This window comes from Orussus abietinus, unplaced genomic scaffold (assembly GCF_000612105.2).
Source record: "Orussus abietinus isolate OABI.00-Male unplaced genomic scaffold, Oabi_2.0 scaffold50, whole genome shotgun sequence".
NCBI lineage: Eukaryota > Metazoa > Arthropoda > Insecta > Hymenoptera > Orussidae > Orussus > Orussus abietinus.
In genome coordinates, this window is record NW_019394232.1 from 118,649 (window position 1) to 136,777 (window position 18,129).

Genomic DNA, 18,129 nt, shown 5'->3' on the forward strand with positions numbered 1-18,129 from the left:
CGGATTTAATTCACGTAGGCTGTTTCACTTCTTGAATCGTGACCTGGTTTTCTTATTTCCGTCGTGTTATAATTTGACAGACATGTGTTTTGTACTTGGCTGTCACGTAACGGCTTACATAGATTTCTAGACATGCTAATTCTGGAACTTCTAAAATTATGTATATATATATATTTTTTTACTTTTACATTAATAAATACTGAATGATAAAACAGTGTTAAATTATTCTACCAGTCCCTCTTATGAAAAACGTGTCTCTTAGTTATTGCAACCAAGGAAGTCGTAATTTGAAACGTCTTCGAATTGTTGATTTTGAGGATTGCCAGGACCGATAGGCCTAGATGATATTTGCCCTCTCGGTCCAACCATTTGCTGCTGCATAGCTAGGACTTGCTGCCTGTATTGTGGCTGTTGCTGTAATTTCAGATAAAATTTCTAGGGGTCAGATTTTATCGATAATTCATCGTTCTTGTAATTATCGTTCTTATAGAAGCACCTAATCGATCAAGGTTATATGAGCAAAAACAAATATCTTGCCTGTTGTAACAGATGTCTTAAGCCAAGACTGTTCGCCATGACAGGACGCATCATTCGCTGTGCATTCGGTTGCTGTCCACTCATCGCTGCACCAGGATTAATACCCCTTTGAGCTTGTTGTGCCTGCCATAAACAATAAAATCCTATGTATATTTCGCGTCTATCTCTGATATCTTAATAATAAAGGTAATACATTTTCTTTGCACTTCTAAAAACAATAATCGAAAAGGCAAACCTCAAGCTGTTGTTTGTACTGCATTTCCTGTTGCTGCGCCACCTCTAGATTTTGCTGAATCTATAAATTTCAGATTGTTAAATATTGAACTGTAAAACGTGAATAAACCATATAAATAACAACACCTACGTTGACTTCTAATTGTGACTTATACTGCGCCTCCTGTTGTTGTGCTGCCTCAAGAGTCTGACGTAAATGTTGTATCTTCAAGAGATTTTGTTGTCTAGCCATTTCTAAGTCATCGTAAGGTGGTCGTTGTTGTCCCATCATGTTACCAGATCCTGCCCCGACTTGCTGAGGTCCTTGCATTCCGCCAGTCTGTAATTAATTTTATAGAATCATAACTCTATACCAATGCCAGGTTACAATCTTACCAAATATGAATTCATTGAAAGTTCTAACAACTGAGATATTAATATTAATACCTGCATATTCAATTGCCCTTGGGGTCCCGTTGACGTGTTCAATGTCTGCTGTGGGCCATTCGACGACACCACATTTTGTGTTATTTGACCGCCACCCATTGCCATTGTGTTTGTTTGAGACATAAGAATACCTCCTTGAGAAATTCCTGTTGTTGGCATCGAACCTGATATGGCATTACCTGACACTGACCCAGGCTGAAGTTATAAAAACATCGATTAGTTTTATAAATATTTATATAATTGACATTTAAAAATATGTATATCCAATGAAACGTACTTGTCCTTGCTTTACCAACGCCTGCGTGGACTTCTGATGCTGAATCACTTTACGAAGGCGATCGACAAATGCTGTCTGATCATTCGGTATAAATCCTAAATATGCTCTTCGCTCCGCAGTGTATAAAAGAATGAGTACTTTTATATCGCAGGGTGAGGGAATCGATGTAAAGTGTACACAGCCTGCCTGAAATGGGAATTATTAATAAGTTATAAGATCTTGTCCTTGTATGTACTAACAAATAAACTGAAATAACATGTAAAACATTAAACTTACAAATCCAGAGCTCATGACTTTCGTGAGAGAGTCAAGGCCCTCGGAAGGTGTAGGATGAAAAATGACAGACTTCGAGTTCTTCAAATATGCTCCTCCGATATTGCCTATGAGTTGTTTCGGCATCAATTGCATGATAAGTTTCTGTGGCCACATATCTGCTTTCCTGGATGGAAGAAATAATGTCAGTTCGTATATAAACTAAAGGAGATTAAATTAACAAACTCACAATTCTGGTTCGCCATCCTTCGAGCTGGCCGAGACTTGGCAGGGAACTTGTCGAGTTTGCTTCAAAGCGTCGACTGGACTCTTGGGTTTCTCAATCCATTCCAAAATTCCTTGCCAGATTGTTTGACGACTGGTAGTGATCTGCTGTCCAGGAACATTTCCAGCAGCAACGGTACCCTGCAACATGAGCAATGCGATTCAATTAGTCTTAAGATGTGGAAACACTAAGAAAGATCTTGACTCCCATGAAATGTCACTTTTAACAATAAAAGTTCAAAAACTGTTTGTAGACGAAATAAAAAAATTATATTTCAATTTAAAAATTTCAATCAATACCTGAGCCTGTGGATGAGAAACTTGTGATGTTCCTGACGACACAGATGCAGAAGCTTGTGCTGCAGTTACTGTTTGTTGGACTTGTGTCGGCACCGATTGACTAACTCCAGTCACTGCCAACTGCGGGCCTGTCTGGTTTTGCTGTGGTTGATTTTGCAATCCCATCGAAGCTTGTTGTGCGTTTTGTTGCTGATGCAGTTGCATCGTTAGTCGTATCTGTTGTTGAGTTAACTGCTGCTGCTGCTGCTGTGCACCAGCTGTGAGATTAATAGCATACTTTTATAATTATCGATGCCCTATCGGTGATCACATATTTATAGGATATTTAAGGTTGTACAGAAGTGTTTTCATCATACCATCCATTCTCTGGTTAAATGACGGAACGTTCAATCCTCCTAACGAAGACGGTGGCTGAGTCAATTGTGCTATCAATGCACTTCCTTGCGTATTCGCCGTAGCCGTGGAACTAGGAGGCATGAATGGTGGCCGCATCCATCTTTGATGAGTAGTTCTTGCACCCAATCCTGCTGCATGGTAATTCGGTGGAGCAGAAATTTGTTGACCGAATGCAGGACGCCCTGCACTCATCGGAGCAGCCATTGACGGGGTCACTGGCTGATGAACGGATGTAATATTTTGTGGCGTTTGACTTCTAAAGGCAGAGCCTTGAGTTTGCTGTGGCTGAGTTATGTTCTGCGTTGCTTGATTCGTGTTTGGACTATCGTTGCTCTGCAATGGACTCAAAGGAATTTGCGCTGCACTCGCAGCAGCTACATGACCCGTGCTGCCAATCGTTGGACTGACTGGTCGTTCCTTCAAATTGTAGTTTCGCAGCAGCACTAAATGACGCGGATCCTTGGCGTAATTCTTTGTCTGAGACGATTGAAGATCACCACCTGCTTTCTCGAACAGTTTAAACAGTGCTGGGATTTTCCTTGGCGATAATATTGAGAGATTGATGTTCCTCTGGAAGATATTTTAATATTTTAGGGGAACCAAAAATCACTGACCACGTTATACTATTGTCGTAATCAAGGAATTAATTTATAAATTGTGTGTTAATTGCTACTATTGTATATTAACGAATGGTTGACGTTTCCTAACTTTGATACTTACTTCTTGGAACAGAGCGGCCAATTGCTCGACCGTGTGACCGGCAAACTTGTACGACTCCTGTACAACGGTTTGGTAGGGAGGCGAGTTGCAAAGCAATATACAATGTTTTTGTGGAGCAGCATTAGGATCTCTACGTAGTTGTAAATCTTCAAAACACTGCAATCCAGTTGCGAGTCCTTCGGCAATGTTAGCGTGAGATTCTCCCTTTCCACCCACCATCCTGTAAAAGGACGACGGTGAATACATGTGCAAAGCCTGCGAAATATAAAAGTATACTAAAAATAGATCACTTAGGATTATATTACATACTCCAATTTCTCTAAGGTGAGCAATAACTTGTGTGGATTTGAATAGGGTCCAAGAGTGCCCGTGCATGGTGCTGGTAAGCAATCGGCTGCGTGATAAACCACCACGCCATAGAGAGTGGTGCTATTTTGCTAAATTTGAAACAGTTTTTTGTCATTTTATATTTTTAAAAATATTCAATTATTAAGTAATAACGTTGATACATATCGGATATTTCTTTACCTCTGACACATATTCTCGATCTTCAATTCCACCTTGACTGAAGTATCTGCAAGAAATATAATCATTACAGGATACCAATTTAATTGGAATACTCTTCTGAAACACTAAAATTGAACAACTTTCTAAATACAAACAAATTGTAGATTTTTTAACGTGTACTTACTCCAAAGTCGGTATAAGATAATTCGTTTTAAGGTCGTTTAAGTAGGCACCGTTAACGGCTGTGCCTTCGATAACAAAAATTACATCGGCTTCCATTCCATGCTCTGTCGGTCCCGCCACCATTTTATCTTGTTTCAGGAAAAATCACTTATCCCTACTGCAGAAATATTAAAGATTACTAATTACACTGCTGTAATTTATTAGCATTCTTTTCTTATTTCATAAGAAAATTGTTTTTCGTGTGATATGATAAATAACCTACCGTTCGGGAAAATTTAATAATTATGCACCATATTGTACAATAATAACGCTTCAACTACTTTGCAAACGAGTCTTTAAAAGTCATCTAACTTTTATGCTACACGTTCACAATTGTTCACAATTCACTTTACAGGTGAACACAATCATTAAGAACAACCAATGAACATAAATAACTAGAAGGGAATCTCGTATCATTCCTTTAAAATAGTTCCATGAAGTAGCGCTGTTCTCCATGTAATCGATTTCGATAAAGTAAAGCGGGAATTCAAAATAAGTTCGCAGACAAGTTCTGAACCTTTGAAATATGCTCATCGAACAATCAACTTTAAAAATTAGAATACAATATGAATAAAATAAATTTTTGTGTCTGTTCAATGAGCATGTCCGAATTTACCGAATTTACACCTGAATTTCTCTATCTTGCGTTTCTTGCCCAATCGCACATTTAAGACAAAGAAAAAGACTGAAAGTGGTCCACCGATCCACATCTCCCTCTCCGATAAATTCCTTAAAATTGGACAATTCGTTCCGCGTATCGGAACTTACGCAGCACCGCCACCTTTTTTTTTTGCGGATATCGTTACACCTTTTTGGACATAAAATCGCGTTTGATCGTCAGAAATAAACCGATACAAGTAAATACGAGCATTTCCTCGATACTTTCATACCAAGTATATTTCGCACCGATCCTTCGGCCTCGATACTTGCTGTAGGTGAAAAGAACTCCATTACCTTTATCAATTTTCTTTTTACACCCACTCAGCCATTAAGGCGAAACCAAAATGGCGTCTCAGGGGTCACTTATGAAACTTTCACGAAAACGACTGATCTTTGCATTTTCTTTCGGAAAAGGATCATGGCAATAGGATTCTGGTCCTAGTCGATTTTTTCTTGAGTCTTTAGTTAGGACGCGCCTGATAGGATTATCGGTTCTTGTTCGCAGATGCTGGACCGTTGTCGGACTCGTTGCCGCTCTAGGGCTATTTACCTGTGCATGAAGTGAAAGCCATGATCGAGGCTGGAGTAGAATGTAAAGAAGCCGAAGTCGAGAGAGGGAAACCAACGGCAGCTACATCCCAGTCACTCCAAGGCGAGCTGAAAGGAATGTTCCCCGTCGTACCGCGCCGGCATCGAATCGTCGAACCGTTCCTCCTCCTCAAGAGACTCCCCGGGAAACACGAGCGAGAAGTACGTATCGAACTTCGACTCTCTTCCCCGATAATCGACAACCCCCCAAAATCATCTTCGACGCTCTTCCCTAGGTTCCTCCGCTTTCATAACCGATAGGGTCTGCAAGGGCGTTGACCGATTTAAAGAGCCGACCTCGGGAGACGCGCCGCCATTTTTTTTTTTTCTTTACCCTTGCTTGGGAACTGAACTTGGGAACTCTTAAGGGATTAAAAGTGTTAAAAAATTAAAATGCGGTAGGAAAAATCATTGCAATATGCAATAAACTCGATTTTCTCCGTTTTTTTATGAAACAATGTGCGGGTTGTTAAGAAGAGTAACCAGTAATTCGCAGACTCTAACTACCTGGTTGCAACAAAAAAAGCTGTAAATGGAATTTAAACGACACACTTCCACCCGAGATCGATCTTTCTTTCCCTCGAAGTCGTCGAGGAAAATGAAGGAAAGTGAAACCGACCCCAGGAGACCATGAGGAAGGGTGAAAGAATTCTCTCTCGGTTAGTTCCGCGAGAGAAGTTAACGTCCAAGACGGATCCGGAAATCGAGGAAAATTATCTCTCGGTGTCTCCCAAGCAATGTCCAAGTGAAAAGTATTCTCCTCTTATTTCACTTCTTGCTCCGAGTCTCGGTTTCCTTCGAGTAAGATTGGAACGTGATCCGGATCGGAGAACGAAGAAAGTAAAAGCGACGCCCGGTAATTGAAACTAGTGCAACCGCAATTTCGAGTGTTCCCCTTTTCTTAAATTATACCCGAGAAAATAATGAAACTTCCCGTAACATTTATTTTCTGTTAAGTTTGCAATTTAAACACTGCGTGTTTATTAAACAATACACTTTAAACGTCAAAGTGTACCCGGAGGAAAAATGTTAAAAATTGGTATAACAATAAATATAAATAAGAAGCAGAAAACCATATACGTAAATTAAGCACCCAGCCATAAAATGCCCAGACCGGAAATCCTAAATCCTGCTACATTTGTCATTAGCGAGATGCAATTTCAGTAGCTAATTGCACACCGTGGAAATTATATTCAGCTTTAAATCCTAACTCCACTGTAAACGTTTCTTGCGACCGGCGAAGAAATGACGCAGGGTGTAATAACTACGTGAAAAGTGCAAGTGCGCGTGAAAAAACCTCATTTTTACCTCGAAGAACGCGTTTAAGAAAATATGTGGATGTCGTTTGCATACGGCTGTGGAATAATTATAAGGTGGTCACGTTTCTCACGTGAGCCACGTGCAGCCAATGCACTCCGAGTGCACTTTGCAGTCGATGACAAATGCAAATCACCGAGAGACACGACGTCGCAAGGGAAGCCATTAAGGCTGGAAGCGATTTGTCCCAAAATACCATCATTTTTCTATCTAACGCATTACATTGTTCTGGGAACGAAAATTACATTAGCCAGAGGCAGAATATTTTTCATATCTCCGACGAGGGCTGACTAATATCCCCCAAAAGTTTCGGTTTAACGAAGCATCAAGACACGGAGCATATTTAATGATAACTCGACACCGTGATAAAACCAGCATTAAAATTCCCTGCATTTTTTAATTAATTAAACATTTTAATAAAACATTTTCCCGAACTGGGTGCACCGAATTATCTGAAACTAACACGTGGTTAAGCTCTAAGGAAGAATGCTCGTGAGATTTAATTTTTGTGAAAAAGAAAATTTCATACCACCTTAAGGTGATAAATCCACCTTAAGGGGAAAAATTGTTAAGTGCAATTTCATATTTTTGAGATTAGGTCAATAGGAGGAAGATGCGCGTTTTCCGCGCCGGTACACGGTACTTAACGAAATTCTGGTGAAAGTACTTCACTAGTACACAGGTATGAGCGATTGTGGAACGCAAGTTGTCTGTAATCAGTGCCTTGACTTGCGTTCCCTTAGAGCACTTGGCGTGATAATTGGCTCGTGGATTACGTCTCGTTACATCGGCGCGGACACCGTTTCACAAACCGCGTCGTGGCGAAACCTGGTTTCTTTATTTTCGGGACGACGCGGGGGATTTACGTAAACCGAATCGCGATATTATCTGCTCGCGATAGGCGGCCGCGGTGAACCTTTAATTCCTTGTATGCCGGCCGCGTAATCCTTTCTCACGATTCGATGGGAACGATTGTTGCGTGTCTGTCTGGAGATAATATCACGACTCTTAGCGATGTTCACGCGTGTCTACGTGTCCAGCATTTCCAATAGCGCCTGATGATCTTGGTGCGCGACTCGACCTTCCAATTTGCCTTCGATAAAATTCAATTTTTAATCTCGTAAATTTAATTTAATGAGGAAGATGATCGTCACTAATTCTATTTTATCAAGGACATGATGTGCATAATTTCTAAGGACGCCAGGACGAAGATAAAAATGGCTGCTGACGAAGGAGGGCCGCGTTATGAACAGGAAGACGTCTTGCAGCGAGAAACTGGAAGGCGTACCTGTAGATCGTTAATCAGGAATTAATCGACGGTGAAAGTACAGTCAAGGAAGTACAGGAACAACCTCCCAACCTTCGGGAACCTACACATGCGTATTGGATCTCTGGTGCAGGAATTGAACACTGATTGCATTGATAATCCAAGGACTCCAAGGAGACGTAAACTCCAGAAAGGAGGATAATGGCGGAAACTCGTTGCAGAATAACTAATTAAAAAAGACTCGACAATATTTCCTTAAAAAAATTGATTGGCGAAAGCTGGTGGAACAGCCTCCTCGACATAGACCTCCGTCGATCGCCTACCCCGTTATAAATAATTATTGAGTATATATGAATAAATAATTTCTCATATTCCAAGGTGGTATCGTTCTAATCGAGATGCTAGTTTCAATGGTGAAGAATTTCTAGTCATTTTGCCATTCGCTTGACTCGAGAAATCCGTTGTGGAATATCTTCGAGAGAGATTCCTCAGGACTTTATGCAGGACCCGAAATAGCCGGCCTCGGGCTGTTCGAAGGACAAGGATGGCGATCCTGGAACAAAATGAGAGAAAAGTCCTGAGACTGGTCAAGGGTACGGCGAAGGTGATGGGTCTTTGGTTCCGTGAACATTTTTGCATACTTTAACTCGATTTCTTCCCTCCTCGAAGTCTGTTCGTTGCCTCCACCTTTACCCTTAACAAAAATATTGGACATAAAGGACCCCGTTAAAAATTTTCACAAAATCCATACACCTTTAATAAATAAGACTCTACTAAAATAATAAATTCCCACATTTAATGTAAATCTGAAAATCCCGTCATAGCGTTGCAAAATACACTCACTAAATTTCTAACGTGTTCATAAAATATACAAACAAAAAATTAGCATACCACCTCCTAAGACTCCAGGGGAGATTTTTTAAAAAATTAAAATTCCAAGATACGGATTCAACCGCGCTTGGTCTCTTTTACTCTATGCGTGGTTATTTATTTATTTTTTTTAATATATGTTTTTTAGCCGTGTAGGATACCCCAGCATACCAAGGCAGTCTTGTCTGCACATGGATAAGTGTTATCAGGAGGAAAGATTAATCGAAGACAGAAGGTCTGCATATGGGGCGTGGGTTGACTTGAATTCTGCCAAGTCCAGACGTGGCAGGCATTTAATATGTTAATTTATTAACGGGTTATTCGACCGGTTTTGAGATATGCTTATCGTGGGTCGACCACGTAAATGTAAAGGCGGAATTGGAAATGGTCAATGGAAACATTGACCATGATCCTCGAGAAAGGTGGACGACGATCCTGACCGGTCGTTGACCAGTTTTCGATGTTTTGATTTTAAAAAGTCTTCCCTCTAAATAAAAAAAAAATCGAAAAGAGTCCTTTCTTCCCCTGATTCCACTTAAAGAAGAAATCTTGTCGTCTGGATCTTCGTTTCTAATGAGAAGGTCTTATCACTGACCCTACTGATAACTCGCTAAGTGCCGAATTTAATGAATTCGATTCTTTAAAGATATGCAAATGTTTCAAGACGAAGGAACTGTCGGATCGTTTCTTATGGATCCTCGAGATTTCTATCGAGAGGATCTAAAAATCATTTCTGTAAGTAAGGTCAGGACTGTAGAGTACTCTAAGGATAACGAGGTCAAGGATCCGAGGCCACTCCTTGCTACAGATACTCTTGAGCACACGCAAGAGTGACTCACTGGAATTTGTATTCGAAGGATCCTGAAAGTTGTACCGAGCTTCTAATCTCGTTACTTTTTAATACCACATGAGAAAGTACGGTCTTGACTTCGATGCTTCAATTGTTTCGCACCTATTCGTATTATTCACGTCTTCAGGAATCAATCGGTTCCTGGCGGCCATTTTAAAAAATTTAAAATAAAAATCGCGCGTACGTTTAGAAAATTCGCACATCGAGAATTCGTCACTTTTCCGCATTTTCCAGCATAAGTACTCGCAGTTTACATCGGCAGAGAGTATTACGACTATTACGAGGTGCATGTTGCAAACCCGTGAGAAAATAATCGGGTGAAAGGCGCGCAGAGCGGCTTCGAAACTCGCCTTTAACATCGTCGATGGGATTTCAATTATTCTATTCGAATGTTCACCTGGGAAACTGTATTACTATTTGTAGAAATTCTCCTTTACAGATTTCGAACTCGAGGGGATTCCATACGATGCTAAACTGACTGCAAAATGACTTCTAAGTACATCCCATGTGCCCTAGTCCTAGCTTACGGTAAGATCATTAACAATGTTAATAATTGAACTTCTATCTTGATCCACCCCGAACAAAATTGTAAATCTTGAAAAATCCACTGGTAAAAAATACTGCAAAACGCAACAATTACCAGGAATTCTGTGGATGTAATTCTTCATGAAAAGGCGATTAAACCGTGGAAAAAAATGTATTCCGGATTATTCAAGGCATGTAGATTACGGTCGATCAGTGCTCGGAAAGGTTCATGTAATTTTCCCTGGGGTGTAATTTCCCGTGTAAGGAAGGAGTATGTAATTTTCCCGGGATCCGCTCCGAGGGGACTCTAATCGACCTGCGTGCGCGCACCAAATACAGCAGAGCGCAGCAAACGCTATGGTTTCTTTACGTCGTCGGGGCATGGTGGCACGTGTTACCGTGACACGTGCTGCAGTCTGAAAAAGTATAGCTCGTAGAAATTCCTGGGTATCCGTAAGGCCGCCAACTTGGTCCACTTCACTTTTACCAACGACCGGCGAGCAGAAAGTCCGCCGAAGCGTGGATATGTAGGTTGAGTCCAGAGAGGAAAGTCAAGGAAGGCACGTGTCCGGTTGTCTTTCAAGAAGGAGCCATTTCCGATAGTATGTGCGTTAGAGAGATGCCATTGTCCAGGATGAAGGCCATCTTGAATTTTCGCTCCTGGACGTTGCTCGAGCCTAAAAAGGCGCGCGTCTATTTCTCCTCATCTCGAGGACTCGCCGTCCTTATTCATACGCAAATGGCAGACATTCCGTTGTTAATGGTATGCCAGTTCCATGACACCTGAAGTTTCTTCCTCGCGGAAGGAAAATTCAGTCCATAAAAGAAAGCAAGTGGTCCGCTGATTTTCATCGACGGATTACGTCTTTTACTATGTCGCCGTTGATGTCCAGTCGCAAATGCAGCTGATGGGGAAGTTATCATGTTTTATTCTTCATCTTCCCATTTATTTGCAGCTGTAGGATGCTTTGCTCAGGTTTACACGAGCCAAACCCAAAGTACCAAGGTGGCAGTCTCAACAGTAGAAGAACCGCCCGCAAACAATGACTTCATTACACAGACTGTCTATGGTTTTCTGGATTTCACCACAACAATTGGTAACACGGTAATGGTATTCAGCCCGCAAAGTGCTCCGCCCGGTAAGTAACAATTATTCTTCTAAGCCTCAAAGTTCTTCCGCGTAACCCGAGAGATAATTGGAGTTAATCTGACGACAGACTCGGCAGAGATCTTCCTCCTAGGGAAAACTTTCTTTTCCTCAGAAGTGTGTTCCTTCAGTAAGGTGTAAATTTCTGCTTAGAATAAAGAGTTTAACTTGAAAATGTTCTAAGACTTGGAGAGGGACTATTGGATGGATTTTTGATTTTCGAGGGAACAAACAAGCTTATGGGATCGTTATCGCCATTCCAGACGGTGATAAAGGAAAGATGGCAATAACCAGTCCGGCGATTCAAACAAAACCAGACGTGCAAAAGAAACATCCAGACATCCAGCCGAGCAAAACCTACAAAAGCGAGGCAGATTCCGAAACAAAAAAGCCACAGAAAGGTGGAAAGATCGTTGTCAATTCCGTGGTGGAGCAAAACGTCGTCAACCAATCCGAACAGAATGTCGTGCACGGGAACGATAACGTAAGGGGATAAAAAGAGTATTTAATTATAGATTTTTATGGACGTTGCTGAAACCGATTGTCGTTCACAGAATGTTAAAACCCACGTAAACGTGGTAACTAAGTCACCGGTAATGTCAACGGTGATCCAAGTCAACTCTAAGTACGAAACACCAGTACTTGGAAACAATTTGGCAGAGCCAGAGTACGACTTTCTGTCTAAACAACCCAGCGAAATCGTCGACGAGACGTACAAGGTAACGTCAGAATGTAGAAAACAAGATTATCAATTACCGACGTACCTAACGATCCGAGAACCTCATTAGAGATTTTACTAATTCTATAAAAAATGATATAGGCAAAGCGGGTTCGGTGCTAATGTTCTGGAATTACCGGAACATGAGCGAGCTGAGACTTTGCGGGCACATTTTGCATATTTGCCCCGAGAAAACTCGTTCTCCAGGAGCTGAATAGTGTGCTAGTGGCACGAGTAGTTTCTTGTTTCTCCGGAACTAATGGCATGTCTCGTGTACTCCGAAGCCGCCTTCTGCTTTACGAGGTTGAGAGGCAAACCGAGGACTATCCTTACTTACTGATTACCGCCGATTTCCCACGCTTTCCCGCTATCGAACCATTCTCTCGGCCCCTGTTCGGCCTCTCGCTTTTTAAATTCAGAATGATGAAGGATGTTCGGTCGCATCTCACAAACAGTCTATTTTTAACATTGACGTGTCTAGATTCCAATAAAAATTCCAGGAGACGCGGATCACCTGAGTAGTTCCATAAGCAAGCCCATGTACCTCTAGATAAAATCCCTCCTCTGCTAAAAAAGAATATTCTCTCGCAGATAATAAACTTGAAGCCATCCACGAAAATCTCGCCAAAGCCTCGACCAACGCCTAGAAGAGACAAAGAAAATCCAACAGGGTTGGTGACCAAACTTGGCGGTACCATCGTGAAGGATGGTTTAACGACTGTCCATGAAACCAGCGTAATTGGGACATACATTAATGGAAAGTACGCCCAGGTCTTGCAGAGCTCTTCCAGGATTCTCACTCCAGCAGCTCCGGCTGTTCCCGAAGGAAAAGTTCGACCTACAAACGCGCAAAGGATTCTGAAGACCATTGGTCCACAACAAGGGAAGCTGAAACCCCACCTGGAACCAACACCGACTGTCCAGCAAGAGGAATCGTCCTTGCCTCTGGAAGTCCTCTTCAGTGCACCCTCAGGTCATTATCTGTAACTTGATGAATTTTCGAGCCAAATACATTTGGGGGTCTTGTAGGGTCGCTTCGTGAGAAACGCGCCAAATGCACTTGGGCCTGAAGGCAAGAATACCGAGTCTCTTTACGCCAAGGATGAATTTTTTCCTATTATCAGGTCCCAGTGTGAGAACCACTCGCAGACACACGGGAGGTATCCAGTCGCGACCAAAATTCCGGAACAAGATCGCCGAGGATTTGGAGAACAACGAGCCACAGGCTCAGCAAAGAAGTCTGGGGAAAGCTCGTCCAACCACAGCCCGACCAAGTTACAAGTATCTACCTAATGATCAGTTTGTCCGTTCCTTAAAGGACCAGTCCCGCGCTACGTGAATACGAAGGCTATAAGGAAGGTCCTGCCACGTACGAACAAAGTTTCCTAATAAACAAAATTTAAAAAACGTTCATAAATAATTTCTATAAAATTGGAATTTTTTCGGGACGTTCCTTGCAGCCTCCACATTTGCGTAGCAAAGTTTCAAACGATTCGGTTCATTCAGTTCGAAGAGAAGTGTCATAAGCGAGTCCTCTTTGGCGGCACATTGACATGGCCTTAACTCGCGTTTCAGGAATCGTATCCAGCAAACAACGACGACGGAGCCGGCCGTAACGCGTAGGCGAAACGGTTTCAGGCCTAATAACCCAGTCCCTATCGCAAAGCCGGGTAAGCCCAAGAACGAACCACTCGCATCGGCGGGTCCCTTGCCCAAGGTAAAGCTCCCAAGGACCCCAGGCCGCTGGTCCTACAAGACGACTCCTAAACCCAGAATTGCGATCCGCAAGCAGGTGGTTGCCGATGAAGATGATAGGACGTTGGCGCCGGAAACAAGCGCGCCGGAAGTCGGGGCCGAAGAAAAGACGCCCATGCCGATGGCTCAGCGAAAGATCCAAGAGGGATCGCTAGACGACGAGTCGAAAGAAGCGAGCGAAGTCGCGGAGACCGTAGCTCAAGAGCACGAGCAAGATCAGCAACGCGAGCTGCAGCAAGATCAGCCGCAAGAGTCGTTGCAGCAGCCGCAGCAACACGTCCTGCCGGTAGAGACGCTCAATGTCGAGATATCCACGCCTGCAGACTTTAATGACGTTTATTTCGAGATCGCGACCATCAAATCGCCGTACACCTTCCAGGTAAGAATCGATCATAGCTTGGATGATACCGAAGAATTAATGCGGAACCAAGTTCCAAGGTTCCTTGGAACCCTTTGCTCACGCTTGCCGTCTCTGCTTCCAGGTGGGAACCATGCGAAACACCCGCTACGTGACGGTGACCTCCACCATAAAAAAATCATTCGCGACGGCAGAACCGACAAGTAGCATCGCCCCGACGGAGCCTCTGACAGAGAACATCCTGGCCAACACGGGTGCGGCCTACGAAACGACGTTGCCCATCGACTCGTCCATAGCGACACTTCCAGCAGTATCGCTGGAGGCAGGTCAGGCTACCCCACCGCTGGAGACGATCACAGAGACCTTCTCCACGACCCAGACCCTCTTGAAGACCCACCTCCTGCCCGTGATCTCCGGGGGCAACACCACCAGGCTCACCTTGGTCCAGACCTACAACATAGCCAGAGTGGTCACAGCCACGAAGACTCTTCCACCGATGGAGATCTACCAGTTCATCCCAAGCAAGACCCTCAACGAGTTCAACTCTAAGCTGGACGAAGCCGGCAGCGAGCTTCACCTGGAATTGGACTTTGGTGATGACGATAGGGACGACGACGACATTCCCAAGCGAGTTATGATCCCTGGGAATGAAGGGATCTCCGATTTGGACGTCTTCAGGTCGGTTACCCCGTCCAAGGCGAAGATAGATTCGGTACAACCCAGTCTCATGGCCAAGGAACCCCAGCTTTCGCCGGAACAGGCTCAACAACTCGCGTTGTACAAGTACTTTGGCCAACCCCAACCCCAGGTGATCACCACGTCCCGACCTGTGGTCGTCCTGGAGACCGTGTACGAGTCCCATGTCATTCCCGTGCTGAGTGGCGGGAATACGGTCTATTCCACCCTTTCGAGACCCGTTGCCACGGTTCCCAGGACGTCCTATGAGTACGGCACCTCCACCATTTCGCCTATTCTCCCGCCCCCGGTGCCGCAGCCTCAGGTGCCGCTTTTCCCCCAGCAACAACCACAATTCACTGTCACCAGTGCTCCCATTGTCACTCAGACCCTGGCTACCGTGTCTGACTCAAGGGTGCTGAAACTCACTTTTGGCGCAAAAACCGCGTACACCACTTTGTTCTCCACTAAAGTCATTCCAACGGAACTGACGACTTATGTCACGTCCACGGTGCCGTTGCAGCCTACTGTACAGCCATTCCCGGGGTACTTCCCACAGCCTGTTGCCTATCCACCCTTTCCCTACGTTGGATAAAAAGAAGCGTATAGATAAGAAGATATGCGTCATTTGGTAGGTTTAATAATCATTCATTGTAAGGGAATTTGCTGCATCTTTCCGATTAAGTCAGAGGTAAACTCTAAGAATCGTCAATTGAACTTGGAACGAACTCGGTGCTATTTAATAGCGTTCTGAGGATCCTTCGAAATCCATACTTCACTTGATGTACAAAGCAACGGAGTTCGCAATTTATTTCCCGAGGGCACTTGCCACTTCCAAGTGGCCCGAGAAATGTAATTGATCGGCGAAATAATTACTGTACATAAATTATTACATACTCTATTATCATATATGTTCTAAGAATGTTTTTTTGTAAATAAAGTGTGAAACATTCCCAATGAATTTTGCGTTAATGTCAGCCTTGCCATTTCCGATTTTTGGAAAATTATATGAAGACCCACGGATTCTTTTTTCGAAGTAAATTCTTATTTTAAATAAATTAGGAACGAAGTTAACAATTATTTTTAGGACTGGGAAGTGGATATGCATCCGTGCTAAGTATGCACCAGTTTCGATGCACCGACGTTATATGCCAGCGCCATAAGGGGCGAAAAAACTCAAAGTGCAGGCACTCTCTGTCACTTTTTGCTATTCTCTGGTATAAGTCTACCTGGCAGCGGAAATGTTACTTTTCCATGCTTCACGAACGTGTCTCACTGTACATGGTACACGTTGAATTATTCGGTCAAGTCGAACGAGAGAAAATGGTTATGACCGGGCACTGGAGTTGATGAAAAAGGAAACCGATTGCGTGGAAGTTCAAGAGTCGTTTATAATTGCACGGTGATCAGTGATAAATACGAGAATGCAGTCATTTTTTTCCCGAGCAAACTCTATCGTAGCTTTTACTCTGAGCGTGTCGGCTTGCCTCACGTTATGTTGCTTCCTGACAACTGTATTTATCGACTACAGGGCGAATGCCACAATAGACACTGTTAAAGTTGTCGTGTGAGTATATTGTAATCTTCCGATGGTGGCGGTATTTTAATTATACACCGCAGCGAGGAAGATTAATAAAAGCAGCATGCCCGTATTTACTATTAACGCTGCATTGTTTTTAAAAAATAATCAACTGGTGTGGTAATATTGGTTGGACCGTCGGTATGAATTTTTATAATTTTACACTTGTATGTTACAGAAAGAACGTACCAGATTACAGTGCGTCGAGGGAAAAGAACGATCTTGGTTTCTTAACCTTCAATCTACAGACTGATATCCTTTTTCATAGTGTATATAAATATTTATAAAGGAGAACATTTCAGAAATTCACTTGTAATTGAACAAAAATTTTTCCCTTCAAATTTTTTAATGAAGCATTCGGAGCAAAAATTTTGTTACTACATCTGACCAGCTTTTGAATTTATTTCCTTAACGCAGTAATACATCTCACTCCATTGTTTAACTGGAACGTTAAACAATTATTTTTATTTCTCACAGCTGAATATCGTACAGAAACCAATGATGTTAATCAGGTACTTCTTACTGCTTGTTAAATATTTTGGGAAGCGTCCAACAAGTGTATCGATCGTTCATAATCTCCCTTATTCATAGGTTGTGTTATGGGATAAGATAGTGTTAAGAGGAGACAACGCCCTACTTGACTTTCAAAATGTGAACACGAAATATTATTTCTGGGATGACGGACACGGTCTAAGGTAATGACTTTTCTGACCATGTATCGTTCTTTCTCAAGATCATAGGCCTCGTAAAACTGAAGTTAACACGCCATCCAGCTCTCACTGTGTATTTTTTATTTCAGAGGGAACAAGAACGTTACGTTGACCCTATCATGGAACATAATTCCAAATGCTGGATTATTACCAAGTGTCAGTGCAACCGGTTCTCATAAGTTCGCGTTCCCTTCGGTCTACACCACTTCCCGAGTCTAAAATTAACATTGGCCGTGTGCAGATGTTAATATTGTAATTTTTCTGCGACTTCATTTGCACAAAAGAAAATAAATATTAAACATGGAATTTACTATCATCACATATGGATGCAACGTTAGTAATAACAGCTATCGGCAAGACAGGTTATCAGGAAGTACAGTTAACAGCGATAAAATCAGAACTTTCTACCTTACGTGTTGCGTCCCCATTCGTCGATGGGAAACACCGGAAACGACCAATGAAACGAATTATTTTCTGACTCCACCAGCCACAAAATCGGTGACCTAACATCTCTAACGTTTCTAAGGTTCCATATTTCTAGAAAAAAAATGTAAGCCTACGATTAGATATTAAATTACCAAGAAGGAGATATAACAGATTTCATACTATTTCTGTGACATAGTTTCCGCGTGACTCTGCCCATAAGCAATTTCCCAATTCAATTCTACTTGGCGCATCTCTGTTTTGTGAACATTTCATGCCCGTCGACTTGCCGATAAAATAGGGACCTACTTCGCGAGAAGTGCACCGACATTCCTATGTACATGTCGTAGACACGAATGACTTCCCACCACGCAAATAGTGGCATCATTTCAGAAGATGAAATTCCATAATATAGATATTCATATCGGTTTCATTTTAGAACGCGGCATACACCTCGATAAGAGATATTGCCCCAAAAAAGCCAGGGAGTTCTTTCACCCTCTCCAAAGAAGTATCAAAAACTATCCCACC

At 42.6% G+C, this 18,129-nt stretch overlaps 3 protein-coding genes across 4 annotated transcripts; 2 read left to right on the forward strand and 1 right to left on the reverse strand.

The window, feature by feature from the left end:
* Positions 1 to 156: 156 nt before the first annotated feature.
* Positions 157 to 4,521, reverse strand: LOC105703459 (mediator of RNA polymerase II transcription subunit 25). Its single transcript, XM_012431877.1, has 15 exons — positions 4,380 to 4,521; positions 4,119 to 4,274; positions 3,956 to 4,001; positions 3,737 to 3,864; positions 3,428 to 3,647; positions 2,668 to 3,277; positions 2,312 to 2,568; positions 1,977 to 2,152; positions 1,751 to 1,913; positions 1,475 to 1,660; positions 1,198 to 1,392; positions 902 to 1,090; positions 773 to 832; positions 538 to 660; positions 157 to 414 (listed from the first exon to the last, which is right to left on the reverse strand). The coding sequence occupies exons 2-15, from the start codon at positions 4,238 to 4,240 to the stop codon at positions 259 to 261; spliced, it is 2,631 nt and encodes an 876-aa protein (XP_012287300.1). The 5' UTR covers positions 4,241 to 4,274; positions 4,380 to 4,521; the 3' UTR covers positions 157 to 258.
* An 852-nt stretch (positions 4,522 to 5,373) lies between these two features.
* Positions 5,374 to 15,847, forward strand: LOC105703457. Its single transcript, XM_012431873.2, has 9 exons — positions 5,374 to 5,566; positions 10,148 to 10,236; positions 11,190 to 11,372; positions 11,644 to 11,864; positions 11,935 to 12,099; positions 12,690 to 13,071; positions 13,223 to 13,379; positions 13,674 to 14,232; positions 14,336 to 15,847. Exons 2-9 carry the CDS (start codon positions 10,194 to 10,196, stop codon positions 15,479 to 15,481), a joined length of 2,856 nt encoding a protein of 951 aa, XP_012287296.1. The 5' UTR covers positions 5,374 to 5,566; positions 10,148 to 10,193; the 3' UTR covers positions 15,482 to 15,847.
* Positions 15,848 to 16,129: 282 nt separating this feature from the next.
* On the forward strand, positions 16,130 to 17,491 carry LOC105702607 (signal peptidase complex subunit 3). 2 transcript variants are annotated; one of them, XM_023432423.1, is made up of 5 exons: positions 16,130 to 16,453; positions 16,644 to 16,717; positions 16,889 to 16,977; positions 17,075 to 17,160; positions 17,265 to 17,491. In XM_023432423.1, the coding sequence occupies exons 1-5, from the start codon at positions 16,311 to 16,313 to the stop codon at positions 17,392 to 17,394; spliced, it is 522 nt and encodes a 173-aa protein (XP_023288191.1). In that variant the 5' UTR covers positions 16,130 to 16,310; the 3' UTR covers positions 17,395 to 17,491. The 2 variants fall into 2 exon arrangements, with proteins under 2 accessions (XP_023288191.1, XP_012285721.1); XM_012430298.2 differs by having other exon boundaries at positions 16,135 to 16,453; positions 17,057 to 17,160.
* Positions 17,492 to 18,129: the final 638 nt, after the last annotated feature.

What these genes read in the sequence shown, in the direction of transcription:
- LOC105703459 (XM_012431877.1), bottom strand. Translation starts at nt 4,240, where the DNA reads ATGGTGGCGGGACCGACAGAGCATGGAATGGAAGCCGATGTAATTTTT. An exon ending in TGGCCGCTCTGTTCCAAGAA is followed by an intron (nt 3,278 to 3,427) that starts GTAAGTATCAAA and finishes AATATCTTCCAG; the next exon opens with AGGAACATCAATCTCTCAAT. An exon ending in AAGGGCAATTGAATATGCAG is followed by an intron (nt 1,091 to 1,197) that starts GTATTAATATTA and finishes AATTAATTACAG; the next exon opens with ACTGGCGGAATGCAAGGACC.
- LOC105703457 (XM_012431873.2), top strand. Translation starts at nt 10,194, where the DNA reads ATGACTTCTAAGTACATCCCATGTGCCCTAGTCCTAGCTTACG. An exon ending in TCGTGCACGGGAACGATAAC is followed by an intron (nt 11,865 to 11,934) that starts GTAAGGGGATAA and finishes TGTCGTTCACAG; the next exon opens with AATGTTAAAACCCACGTAAA. An exon ending in CCTCTTCAGTGCACCCTCAG is followed by an intron (nt 13,072 to 13,222) that starts GTCATTATCTGT and finishes TCCTATTATCAG; the next exon opens with GTCCCAGTGTGAGAACCACT.
- LOC105702607 (XM_012430298.2), top strand. Translation starts at nt 16,311, where the DNA reads ATGCAGTCATTTTTTTCCCGAGCAAACTCTATCGTAGCTTTTACTCTG. An exon ending in GACACTGTTAAAGTTGTCGT is followed by an intron (nt 16,454 to 16,643) that starts GTGAGTATATTG and finishes TGTATGTTACAG; the next exon opens with AAAGAACGTACCAGATTACA. An exon ending in GATGACGGACACGGTCTAAG is followed by an intron (nt 17,161 to 17,264) that starts GTAATGACTTTT and finishes TTTTTATTTCAG; the next exon opens with AGGGAACAAGAACGTTACGT.